Source organism: Engraulis encrasicolus, chromosome 2, assembly GCF_034702125.1.
Source record: "Engraulis encrasicolus isolate BLACKSEA-1 chromosome 2, IST_EnEncr_1.0, whole genome shotgun sequence".
Lineage (NCBI taxonomy): Eukaryota > Metazoa > Chordata > Actinopteri > Clupeiformes > Engraulidae > Engraulis > Engraulis encrasicolus.
In genome coordinates this window covers 23,060,723-23,073,222 of record NC_085858.1, presented here as the reverse complement: position 1 = coordinate 23,073,222, position 12,500 = coordinate 23,060,723, and the positions used below count along the sequence as shown (strand labels likewise).

Here is a 12,500-nt window from a genome sequence, read left to right as displayed (position 1 = left end):
GTGTGTGTGTGTGTGTGTGTGTGTCTGTGTTTGTGTCTGTGTGAGTGCAAGAGAGAGAGAGAGAGAGAGAGAGAGAGAGAGAGAGAGAGAGAGAGACAGAGAGAGAGACAGAGAGAGAGAGAGAGAGAGAGAAAGACCATGCATATTGCATGCTTTTATGTACTGTATATATGTGTGTGTGTGTGTGTGTGTGTGTGTGTGTGTGTGTGTGTGTGTGTGTGTGTGTGTGTGTGTGTGTGTGTGTGTGTGTGTGTGTGTGTGTGTGTGTGTGTGTGTGTGTGTGTGTGTGTTTACAGGTGGCGTGGGGGGTTTTGTGGGACTGTCCCTCTGATTTCCCTCCAGCCCGCTTCCCCCACTGTCCCCAGAGAGAGAGAGTAAGGTAGAGAAAGAGAGAGAGAGAGAGAGAGAGAGAGAGAGAGAGAGAGAGAGAGAGAGAGAGAGAGAGAGAGAGAGAGAGAGGGGGAGAGGGAGAGGGAGAGAGAGAGAGAGAGAGAGAGAGAGAGAGAGAGAGAGAGAGAGAGAGAGAGAGAGAGAGAGAGAGAGTGTGTGTGAGAGTGCAGGGCCAGATCAAGATGGCCTGGGGCAAGGATAACATGTCTGCATTTTGCAATTTTTCACTTTTTCCAATCAAGGCCCTCCTGGAAGAAGAGGGCCCCTAGGCTGCAGCCATACCTAGCCTGTGTGTGTGTGTGTGTGTGTGTGTGTGTGTGTGTGTGTGTGTGTGTGTGTGTGTGTGTGTGTGTGTGTGTGTGTGTGTGTGTGTGTGTGTGTGTGTGTGTGTGTGTGTGAGTGAGTGAGTGAGTGAGTGAGTGAGTGAGTGAGTGAGTGAGTGAGTGAGTGAGAGAGAGAGAGAGAGAGAGTGTAACTGTGTGTGTAACTGTGTGTGCATATATGCAGGTGTGTGTGCATGCAGGTGTGTGTGTCTGTGTGTGTGTTTACCTGTGCAGACTTGGCCAGCCTCTGGTTGTACTCTCGTTCCAGCTGCTTCAACCTGCTGTTGTTCTGCAGAGAGGCAGAGAGAGAGAGAGAGAGAGAGAGAGAGAGAGAGAGAGAGAGAGAGAGAGAGAGAGAGAGAGAGAGAGAGAGAGAGAGAGAGAGAGAGAGAGAGAGAGAGAGAGAGAGAGAGAGAGAGAGGGGACAGTAACATGAAACCGAGTCGGCTGGGCTGGTAGGAAGTGTATGCTCAGACACTTTACCATTGACCCCGGCTGTCCACTGGGACTGTAGCTGGGGACCAAACTCACACTCAAACGCACACGCACAGTCTTTCTCTGTCTCTCTCACACACACACACACACACACACACACACACACACACACACACACATTACACACAACACACACAGTCACATGGTCACACATGAATGTATACACATCCACCCTCCCCTCGTCTCCTCTCCCCTCCTGAAACGAGAGGCCTGCACTGCGCTGTGCTGCCCTTTGATCGCTGGCCAACTATTCATCACTTAACAGGAAGGAGAAGAAGCAGAAGAAACAAAACCAAGACGGGTGAAAAAATCCACGTTGCCTGCCAATTATCTGCAAAACAAGAGTGGAACACAAGAAGACAAAAACACACAGACAGAAAGAAAAAGAGGGAAGCTGGAGGGAGGACATAACAAAACAGAAGAGAAAGAGATGAGGGGAAAGAGAGGGGACAACGAGAGAGAGAGAGAGATAGCACTAAAAAGCAAAGATAAGATATGACAAAGACAAAGAGAAGACAAACAAAAGAGCGATAGACACCAGTGAGGTAGACAAAGAGAAAGACAAAAAAATGGAAAACAAAAAGCTACAAAAAGCAACTTAAATGGAAAGCTAGAGCGAGAAAGAGTGAAAGAACAACAAGAATGAGAACTTAAAAAAGTGAATGACAGTGATGGAGAAAGAGAGGGGAGGGGGTGGTGGTAAAAAAGCAGAGAAACGTAAACTAAAAATGAAATCCTGTCACATGGGTGGATGAGGTGGCTAAGCTAAAGTTAATGCTACTGCTAACGCTAAAGTTCCAGTGTGTCATTTCCGAGTGCAGCTCAGTGCCCGAATAGAGCTGACAGTAGGGCCATACTCGGCCATAACCTCCTCTCAACAGCCGGTTACATTACATTACATTACATTTCATTTAAAGGTGGGATAGGAGATGTTTTTCTGGCACATATTTTACCATATCATCTGAAAAACTCCTCATGACGCCATAGCACCCATTGAAATAGAGTGTTTAGAAAAAAAACGAAATCTTTTGGTCCAGTGTAGAGGGCGTAGTCAGAAGAAAACGGCAACCAATAGAAGTAATACTCATCATCACTTCTATTGGTTTCTGACACGTCCATCAACCGCCAGCACTCACCCCTCCTCCCTGCGCGTTCACCGACTCGTGAACTTGACCGACCCCGCCCCCATCATTCATGCACACGCGACAAGGCTCATCATCACTCGGCTAGTAGCAAGGTAACGAGAGTTAGCAGCAGGCTGAGCTACTTGGAAACTTTGGTGGCTTTTGCAGAGCTACAGGAAGAACTTTGGCTTTTGGAACACTGGACTAACCATGTCAGGATAACATACTCCCTTGGATAGTCATCGGACTCGCAAGACCAGACTCCAACATGGGCTGAAAATTGGAAATGGGACCCGACACTCTTGGACACAGAATGATGTCGGCTACGGCAGCGGCTTCAAATACGCTTTGGTGACCATATTTCTAATCGAGAGGTGAGATAATATATTTGTCTGTATAATATTTTGTGAATTGGTTTAGGACACAGTGGTGTCTTTTTTTTAAGCAAGTATCCATTGAGAGGGGTCAGAGGATTAGCTCAAGCTCCAACATATCTAGCTGCTACCTTGCTTAACATAGCTGCTACCTCAATCGCTTTATTTTTTGTGTTTTTCCCCCCTGTGGCATTTATTCTGTGCACATGAACACGTTTTCAGAATTGCTATGTGTAACTCAGACGGTTACTCTTGTGTGTTTTGCTACTAGTTGTGCGAACGAGCCAGACAAACCAGCTGGGAGGAGGACGGAAGCACCCCTTCTCCATCCGCGTTCAGTTACTAAATACGGATTCACCCCGTAGTAAGTAACCTACCATGCTTACGCACACATTACTTTGACCAGCAAAGCCCATGTCTTTCTAGTGGTTTACAAAAATATATCGTTTGCATGTTTTGCTTTGGTACGTCTCTGTTGTATGACTCTGGTAATAGTAGCAAGCACAAGACAGAACGGTAAGGGGATGGAGACTCCCAACTGAGATCGCTCCCGGACGTGCGGTCCCAGGTGTTTCTATCACTCCCGGACGTGCGGTCCCACCCGATTATATTTCACGTATTATCATATACTGCCACATACAAGCAATTTAGGGTTAGGGTTAGGTTTAGGGTTAAGGTTAAGGTTAGGGTTAGGGTTAGGGTTAGAAACAAAAAACTAACATCAACAACATAACTAGCTCCGTCATATGGCGGTGGTACCGATAGTCTGGCTAGTGGGAGCGAGATGAAATGGGAGCGTCCTGGGTTGGGAGCGTCAATCAGGGAATCAGCACAACCTGTTCGCCGCTCCAGCATTGCAAAATAGATTGCCTTGGGTTTTCAAATGTTTACATGATTGTGGGTGTAATGTTGTTAACTCGCTGATGTCGTTTTTGAGAAGACGGTAGTTTTGCATTTGATAAATACCACCTAATGACCATGACGGCTACACGGCAGATCTTTATTGTGATGGCTACACTGAATGATCACATGGAGATGCCGGTACATTATTTGTTTTACCCTGGTTATATTGAAATGTTCTGCTTTGTCCATTCCAAGGTGTGGTGTTTTCCATTGCTGTTCCTTGCTCCTGTATCACAACATATCAAGGCTGTCAAGTAAATGAAGAATGAATCACCGCACACTGGTAGTTTATTTTATTCATGTTTGTGGGTGTAATTTCGTCCAGTTGCAGATACTACTATCCTTTTTGGAATGATCTGCCTTTGAAAAACAATGGTTCTATCTGACAAAAGCGAACAGATCCTGTAGTTGTAATTGATACACTAAATCAGTGTTTCTCAACCTTTTTTTTAGGCGAGGCACCCTTTCAATTCATGAAAAATTTCAAGGCACCCCAAACCAACTAGCCGTAATATAGCATCACATCCGATACCACACAACCTTAGAATGTAACACATTTGGAGACACACAACCTAGTCGCACGACCTACGTTCAAAGTTGCAGCTGGGGTGACCAATATTTACTTTATTGTGCGTAAATGGCAGATCAAAGATTCCACTGACTAACATTAACTTATCAATTTTGACAAATATGTTTTATGTTATATAATTTATTTATCAGCCACGTTTCCGCGGCACCCCTGAGGGGGCCCTACGGCACCCCTGTTGAGAAACACTGCACTAAATTATGATATTCCTATGTGTGCGCGCGCACGCGCCAAGTTTTCAATTCAACACACTGGGACACTTTTCAGTCTTTGAGGTTGCTGGAATCAACACAGACTACCTCCATGCACCTTATCAGAACACTTTGCATGTTTGTTGTATACTTGTCCCCTTTGTGTATTGCTGCTAATCTTTCTCTTTCTAGGTTCTGTTGGTTGCATGCAGATTGTGCCAGATGATTTATCTGTCTATGGTCTAAGCATGGGCTCTGTGCTAATATGCAATTTGTGCTCTTTTTTCCCTCAGGTCAACAGCAGACAGGGTCCTTCCACAACCACATACTTATGCCAGTAAAAGCCACAGCTTTTCTCCTCCAATCCAAGAAGCCTGGACTGCAGTCACCATCTCAACACACCAACCAAGAGAAAGGCGGATGGCTCAATTCAGTATGTAGTTCTGCAAATATTCTCAAAGGTCTTCACAGCCCCCCATGGTGCTGAATGCATTTACATTTATTTGTGTAAGGTAAAAACAATGCTGATTACAGAACATAACTAGGGCCATGAATGAAATTTGAGGTAGCAGCCAGCCATCACCTGATGGTGAGAGGTGGTCCTAAGATCAGAGAGAAGCAGGTTGAAATCCCATCCTTACCTCTCCCTACCTACACCTCCATCCACAGCTGAAGTGCACTTGAGCAAGGCACACAAGTCCACTTAGGTCCTGGGACTGTAGTCAACACCCTGTAAAACCCTGCTGTGTAATTTGATGTAATGAAGCCCTAATATAGTCTAACACATTGCTTGTTACAGATATGGAAAATTGCACAATAAAAGTTCCAGGACATGAAGGCTGCATACTGTGAACGTCAACCTTCAGGGCACCGTCCTGCGCAGAAGACTTTCTACCCTAAGAGGGATGGCTGACCGCAGACACTCACAACCAGGTGAGCCCAGATAAAGGAGTTATTTTTGGTGTCCCTGCCCCAACAACCCAGGTTACTTACATTTAAAATGTCACTGGAGCTACTGTCAGATATGTGATTTCTAATTCTGTTTATCTTTTTACAGCACAGACGCCTCCAACCTCAGACTAGGCCCTTCACAGTTGCTGCTTTTACCCACCTTCCCAGAGTTTTTGTGTGGTAATGACAACTGTAAATATAGTATAAAGTAATGTATCTAGCGTCATGTGTAATAGTACATTGTTTAAATTGTCCATACATTTCAATGACAGTAAATATTGGTGGACACAATTTGACTGTGTGGCTTTTTTTTAATTCATTCTCTGACTGAAAATGCATGGTTACATAATTTATATATTCCACAAGACCACAATCAGAAGATTATTTGACAGGTTGCATTTATTTTCTATGTATGAAAAAAACAATGGTAACAAGACAAACATGGTTCCAAACCAAAAAGGTGAGATGTACAGATGAATGCTCCTACAGATAATGAAAAATAATAAAACTCTGCACACTGCCGGTTTGTGTGTTTTATACCGTACTCTGTATAAACCCTTTATATTGCTCTAGTGGAGCAGGGTAACCCTGGCTAATCCTGGGTATTGTACTGTGTATTACAACGTCAGCCCTGTTCAAGTGCCCCATACTGTCTGTAGGCTGCATGCCTGAAGAGACCGTTTCTCTCACCTGGTCCTACATCAGCCCAATGTCTTATCAAAACTGAGAACACCACAGCATTTCCTTTCAATGTTCATGGGCATCTCCTTACAGATTGCGCAGAGGCGCCAGGTTGGTTGTGCTACTGGGCTGTGACTGAGGACCAGATGTCATGTGCCAGGTCGAACATCAAACTGGGGTCACGGGTCAGGGCACGCTGCAGTAACCGATGGGATTGCTTCAAATTCAATGATTGAATCAAGGCCTGCAAAGCAATAAATACATTTTATGTAGTGCATTTTCTATTTGATGATGGGGACTAAATAACTATATTGACAATAAGACCAATATGGACATAAGCAATCATTATTGTGTATATAAATAAAGATGTGCCAATTGTATGCATACAACGTTTTCAGTCAATTTCTTACAAACTGGTGTTGTGCCAGGGGTTACACAGATGTATGAAGTAGATGGGCTTTTATGGATGTACTTGAACTACCACTGGTGTTGTGTACCTACAACCATGTAATATCACACTACTACTCATAGGAGTAGAAATATTGTAATGGTTATCACAACAGGTGTACTCGTGTAGCCTACTCGTGTTGCGATAAAGAGTACATCCGTTATGATAACATCCATTAGACATTACAATACTTACACATCTGGAGGAATACAGCAGGACATAATGTTATTGAGGGATGAATGTACATCCTTACAGTTAGCAGGGCGTCAATTCTGTTGGAGTCTCCCTAATCAATACCCCCGACCTCTGCTGCGTCTATCTTCCTCCTCCTCCATCTCTGGCCATCGGTCCTACTGGGCTGTTAGGTCGTTATGATTGTGATGGGCCAGGAAAGTCAGAGCTGGAGCTCTCGTGGTCGTGGAAGGTCTAAAGCATATGAAAATATCGTCAGCCAAAACAATTTCATTAGCGTTGATCAGTTCGGTTGTTTTTCTTTACTCCCTCTGTCCCTGTGTCTGCGCGTGCGACAACCCAAGTGAAATCTGAAGTCATAGCCTAAAACACTACGGATTGTGGTGTCGGGTATATATAAATACAATAGTAAAATGTATACTGCGGTACACATCTGTCAAAATAATGTGTCAGTACTGTAGCTACTGGCTAGAACTACTGTCTAGGGATGACGGTATAGCATCTGTCATCAGTGTTAGGAAGTTAGAATGAGATATCTAAGTAACACGTTTCAAGTCAAGTTCAATAACTAATCTAGTATACATCTACTGTCATCAATATTTCTTGAAATGGCAACCATGACGGCCTGTGCGTTTATTGTGATGTTGAACATTCTTACCGTAGCCGGAGACAGTGCCATGGCTGGAAGTTAGCTTGGCTAATTTGTCGTGGCTTCTAGCCCGCCCCCGCCTCGTGAGCTCTCGTGGGTTCCCGGGATAATCCGAACACTTGACAGACTGCATGCGCGTTCATGTGTTTTGAAGGCGTGGCTTTGAGGGGAGGGCTGAAGGGAGAGGCGGGCTGTGTATTTTCAAAAATATAGCTCACAGGAATCGTTTTTCAAAGATCTCCAACCCTACCTTTAACTGATGCTTTTATTCAGAGCGACTTACATTTTACTATTTTTTTCAGGGTATTGGTTAGAGACCCTGGAGCAATGTGGGGTTAGGTGCCTTGCTCAAGGGCACTTCAGCCATGGATGCAGGTGTAGGGAGAGGTCAGGTGGGATTCGAACCTAGATTCAGAACCTTAGATTGAAAGACCAACTCCCTAACCATTAGGCCACGGCTGTCCACAAATACACACACGCACGCAGACAGGCCCACACACACACACGCACGCACGCACACACACCCACAAACACCCACACAGCTACTGAATGCTAAACACAATACTACTGAACATTACCATCATTTAAATTCAACACCTGTCCTACTACCATCTGGATTTGCTACTGTAATGTTGACTGGTTATGTTCGGATATAATATGATCTTCCATGGAGTCCTGGCTGACACAGCCACCAAGCGCAACTGAAATCACAGCTAATTTAGTTAGTGAATCGCCTGTGATGTGAGCATAGGTGGACAGAATAGACAACAGGACTTTCTTCCTTATACGTATATATATATATATATATATATATATATATATATATATATATATTGTCAACCTATGCTTCTAGTCTAGTCTAGTCTCATCAGCGTCTCTACTTCCTGCGCAAACTAAAGAAGGCAAGTGCTACACCCTCCATCATGACAACATTCTACAGAGGAACCATAGAGAGCGTCGTGTCCAACTGCATCACAGTGTGGGGAGGAAGCTGCACGGAGAAAAACAGGAAGACACTCCAGCGTGTTGTGAACACAGCGAAGAAGATCATTGGAGTACCACTCCCCTCCCTGCAGGACATTTACACCACACGCCTCACCCGGAAAGCACTGATGATCATCAAAGACACAAGCCACCCTGCACACAAACTGTTCAGCCTCCTGCCCTCTGGAAAGAGGTACAGGCGCCTCCGTTCCCGTACCACCAGGCTGGCGAGCAGCACAATGCACCAAGCGATCAAGATGCTGAACACTCAACCCACTCTCCCTCCACTGTCAGCCTCTAGCCAGCAAGGCCACTGACAACCCCCCCCCCCCATCCCCCACCACCATATCTGCGACTGAACATTCCACCTGCACTACTATACTTGTGACTGAACTTTCAACCTGCACTAACTTAAAACATACATGCACACACACACACACACACACACACACACACACACACACACACACACACACACACACACACACACACACACACACACACACACACACACACACACACACACAAGCACACTGCACTTTCTGCACTAAACCCAAACATAAACACACTGACACACACTGACACACACACACACACACAGACACACGAACACACACACAGACGCACACCGCACCTTCTACCTGCACTAAACACATACACACACACACACACACACACACACACACACACACACACACACACACACACACACACACACACACACACACACACACACACACACACACACACACACACACACACACACACACACACACACACACACACACACACAGACACTGCTGCTGGTGTACTTGACAGACTTTTTTAATATTTATTTTTCTTCAAAATGCTACTATTACCATGTCAGAACGCTATAAAGGACTTTTTTTAGGAAAAGCACAAAAGCACAACAATACCTCTTAATGTATGTCCTCTACAAGTCTTCTGTTGTCCAGTCTTGCACTTTAAATGTCTGTATGAGCACTGTCTATGTCCATACTGTCTTAAGTCCATGTATAAGTACTGTCTATGTCTATACTGTCTATGTCCTTACCTAGATTAGTCTATGTCTGTATGGGAAAGCAAGAAATGTAATTTCAAATTCTTTGTATGACCAGTGCATGTAAAGAAATTGACAATAAAACCTACTTGACTACTTGACTTGACTTGACTAGTCTTATATTTTGTCAACTTATTTTTCTAGGACTTATATTTTCGTCAACCTATGCTTCTAGGAAACCACCATTAAGCCTGTTTTAAATGTGTACACAGTGGGTTGAGGTTTGTCTGGAGGTGAGTGAGTGAGTGAGAGGGCTGATCTGAGATAAGAGCTAAAGGGACTGGCTGTGTTTACAGGCTCACTCCATCAGCTTTCTCCCCTCGTCAGGAGAGGAAGGAGGAGGGCCAGTGACTGACAGAGCAGACATGTTTAAACAGGGTAGCGCAGGCCAGGGTGTCAAGAGCACAGCCCCAAGGGCTCATACACTTTCTCTCTTTCACACTCACTCACTCACACTCACACACACACACACACACACACACACACACACACACACACACACACACACACACACACACACACACACACACACACACACACACACACACACACACACACACTGCTGCATACACACACATACACACGCACACAGTGTTGACATGCCTGGTAAAGTGCAGAGCCATGTGTGAACTGTGTGAACATGTACACACCACACAACGCAGGCACACATATTCTTACCGTATATAGACACATGCATACAACACACACACACACACACACACGCACGCACGGACGCACGCACGGACGCACGCACGCACGCACGCACGCACGCACGCACGCACGCACACACGCACACACACACACACACACAAGCACAGAGTTTTTAAGGCATATTTCCAGTCTTCCATATCCTGTTTGTCACTGTCAGTGAGGCCATAGTTAGCCAATTTTCCGAGGCACCAACAGACAATAAACCACAATTTTAAAAAACAAACAAAAAAAACCAACAAAAAAAAACCCTCCAAAAATTCTTATTGTTGATACAGAGACCACTGAAACGAGATTTGTGAAAACTCTACATCTCATACAGTACAAGAAACTTTAAAAAAAGAGAGAGAGAGAGAAGCAGGGGGTTTTACTGCCAGTGTCTTCCTTCCATCCATACCGTACGTATGGTACATCTCTGCGGTAGCCAAGCGGAGGTCATGTCTCGAAGCCCCTGGGGTGCCTGCATGAACTCTACAGATGTACTCTCCCATTAGACTCTGGATTAAAAGTGCCGACTCACCGACAGACACGGAATGAAAATAAGGCAAATGAAACAGAGCCCTATAAGTTGGAGATGACTTTGAAAACTACTTTAATTTTTTTCCCCTCCCCTCCTTTTCAAGCAATGCACTGCACGCTGGCTTGTCAGATTCTGGCTCACATACAGAGGAGATTTAGGCACCTACCTAAATGTACATACATACACACGTTTTTGTAAAATACTATATATTTTGGTGATTTTTTGCTTTTATTAGGATAGGATGGTTTGAGAGTAGACGGGAAAGTAGAGATGCGGTAAGGGGTTAGGAGGTGACTCATGACACTCAAACATGGGTCCCCATGACCGATGTTGCCATTATGCCATAATGCTGCCCATAAATTACTTAGTAATTGGTGGTTGATATGCTGCAATTATTATATGATGTGACGTCATCGGACGAATGCTCCATTCATTTCAACGGGGCTCCCCAACGTTCGCACGTCTGTTATTTTTCGATAACGGACGTGTTGGTCTATAACAGACCGCTGTCAATGGCAACAAGACTTTTCACTGCTAAAGCGACTTTTCAACAAAACTCTAATCAGCTGCTGTGATAGACAACACCTGTTGTCCTGGCTACCTAGCTGTTGCCTAGCGGTGTTCCACAACGGCACTGTTTTGTTTTGCGCAGCAACAATCTTTTGACATTAAAAACTATAATAGACTTAACATTAAATAGGCCTAAAGAAATGTCCCCACCATGTGTGAATCATTTAAGTATATCCATATAATAAGCGGGTTAACTTTCGGCGAGTCGGTCGCTTTGTGGAATAGCAGCACTTCAGAGAGAACAAGACCCCTCCGCTCCGCGTCGGGGTCTAGAGATTCTCTCTGTCGTGCTGCTATTCCACGGTAGCGACCTTCTCGCCGAACGTTAACCCTTACTTAATAATCTTCTTAGAGAGTCCACTAAAAACAAACAAACCCATACAAAAGTGGCATGTGCTGTCGTTGCGCCGCCCTGATGTGTGCTACTGCTGAAACATCACTGACCAAGAGCTGTATTAGCAAGCTAAGCAACAGCAGCCTCCAACCGCACACATGGAAGTAAGAGTTAGGGGCTCCGCACATCGGCTCCGACAAAGTGCGGAGCACTTTCGCTTCCGACACAATTCTGACCCCCAAACCCAATTTCACACAAACATAGCATGGATAGTCAATGAGCGGCTAAGACAAAATAGAACTCGCCACTAATCGCTTGCCGACATCCACAAATGTCCGCGGACATCGGTGCCGGTGTGCGGGGTTGTATTGACAACAATGGAATCGAATTTTGGCGGAGCAGTGCTCCGCACTTTGTCGGGCCGATGTGCGGAGGCCCTTAGGCTACTTTCATTGACTTTAGTGTTATATTTTTACACAACAACCGCGGCTCATGGAGCCTTTGACACACAAATTGTCATTGACAAAGTTCCAAAATAGTTCCAGGAAGTCAGCGTAGAACACAGAAAGCGCGGTAACGGTTAATGTTAATGTAATTCCTTTTAATTCTTTTTTTCTTGATCTTTGCCTATTATGTAAGTGGTTCTACGTTCGTGTCTAGCGAAAAAGAAAGCTGCTCCCTAGAGAGTTATTTGAATCTTTGTGAACCATGTCACCAACCAACTTCCTGTACCCCTATTGTCACAACTCTGCACATCCTGCTCCATGGGCAGCCATAGCGCAACAGTCAGGGAGTTGGTCTTTCAATCTGGGGGTTGTAGGTTCGAATCCCTCCTGACCTCTCCCTACACTTGCACCCATGGCTGAAGTGCCCTTGAGCAAGGCGCCTAACCCCACATTGCTCCAGGGACTGTAACCAATACCCTGATACATATACCCTGAAAATAACAAATGTAAGTCGCTCTGAATAAAAGCGTCAGCTAAATGAAATGTAATGTAATGTATGTAATGTAATGTA

The 12,500-nt window shown here is 44.8% G+C and overlaps 1 protein-coding gene and 2 long non-coding RNA genes across 5 annotated transcripts in view; 1 reads left to right on the top strand and 2 right to left on the bottom strand.

The window, feature by feature from the left end:
* Positions 1-12,500, bottom strand: part of cep112 (centrosomal protein 112) — a 246,665-nt gene that overhangs the window by 78,568 nt on the left and 155,597 nt on the right. Inside the window, exon 21 of the mRNA XM_063184029.1 lies at positions 940-1,002. Coding sequence (XP_063040099.1) covers positions 940-1,002 — 63 coding nt within the window. The remainder of the gene's footprint in view (positions 1-939; positions 1,003-12,500) is intronic.
* On the top strand, positions 3,909-5,621 carry LOC134461355 (uncharacterized). Of its 2 annotated transcripts, none has more exons than XR_010037267.1 (3): positions 3,909-4,819; positions 5,186-5,319; positions 5,444-5,621. It is a non-coding gene; the product is annotated as an uncharacterized LOC134461355 (long non-coding RNA). The 2 variants fall into 2 exon arrangements; XR_010037268.1 differs by having other exon boundaries at positions 3,909-4,893.
* LOC134461347 (uncharacterized) lies at positions 5,719-7,490 on the bottom strand. 2 transcript variants are annotated; one of them, XR_010037266.1, is made up of 3 exons: positions 7,317-7,490; positions 6,720-6,892; positions 5,719-6,262 (listed from the first exon to the last, which is right to left on the bottom strand). It is a non-coding gene; the product is annotated as an uncharacterized LOC134461347 (long non-coding RNA). The 2 variants fall into 2 exon arrangements; XR_010037265.1 differs by lacking the exon at positions 7,317-7,490 and having other exon boundaries at positions 6,720-7,193.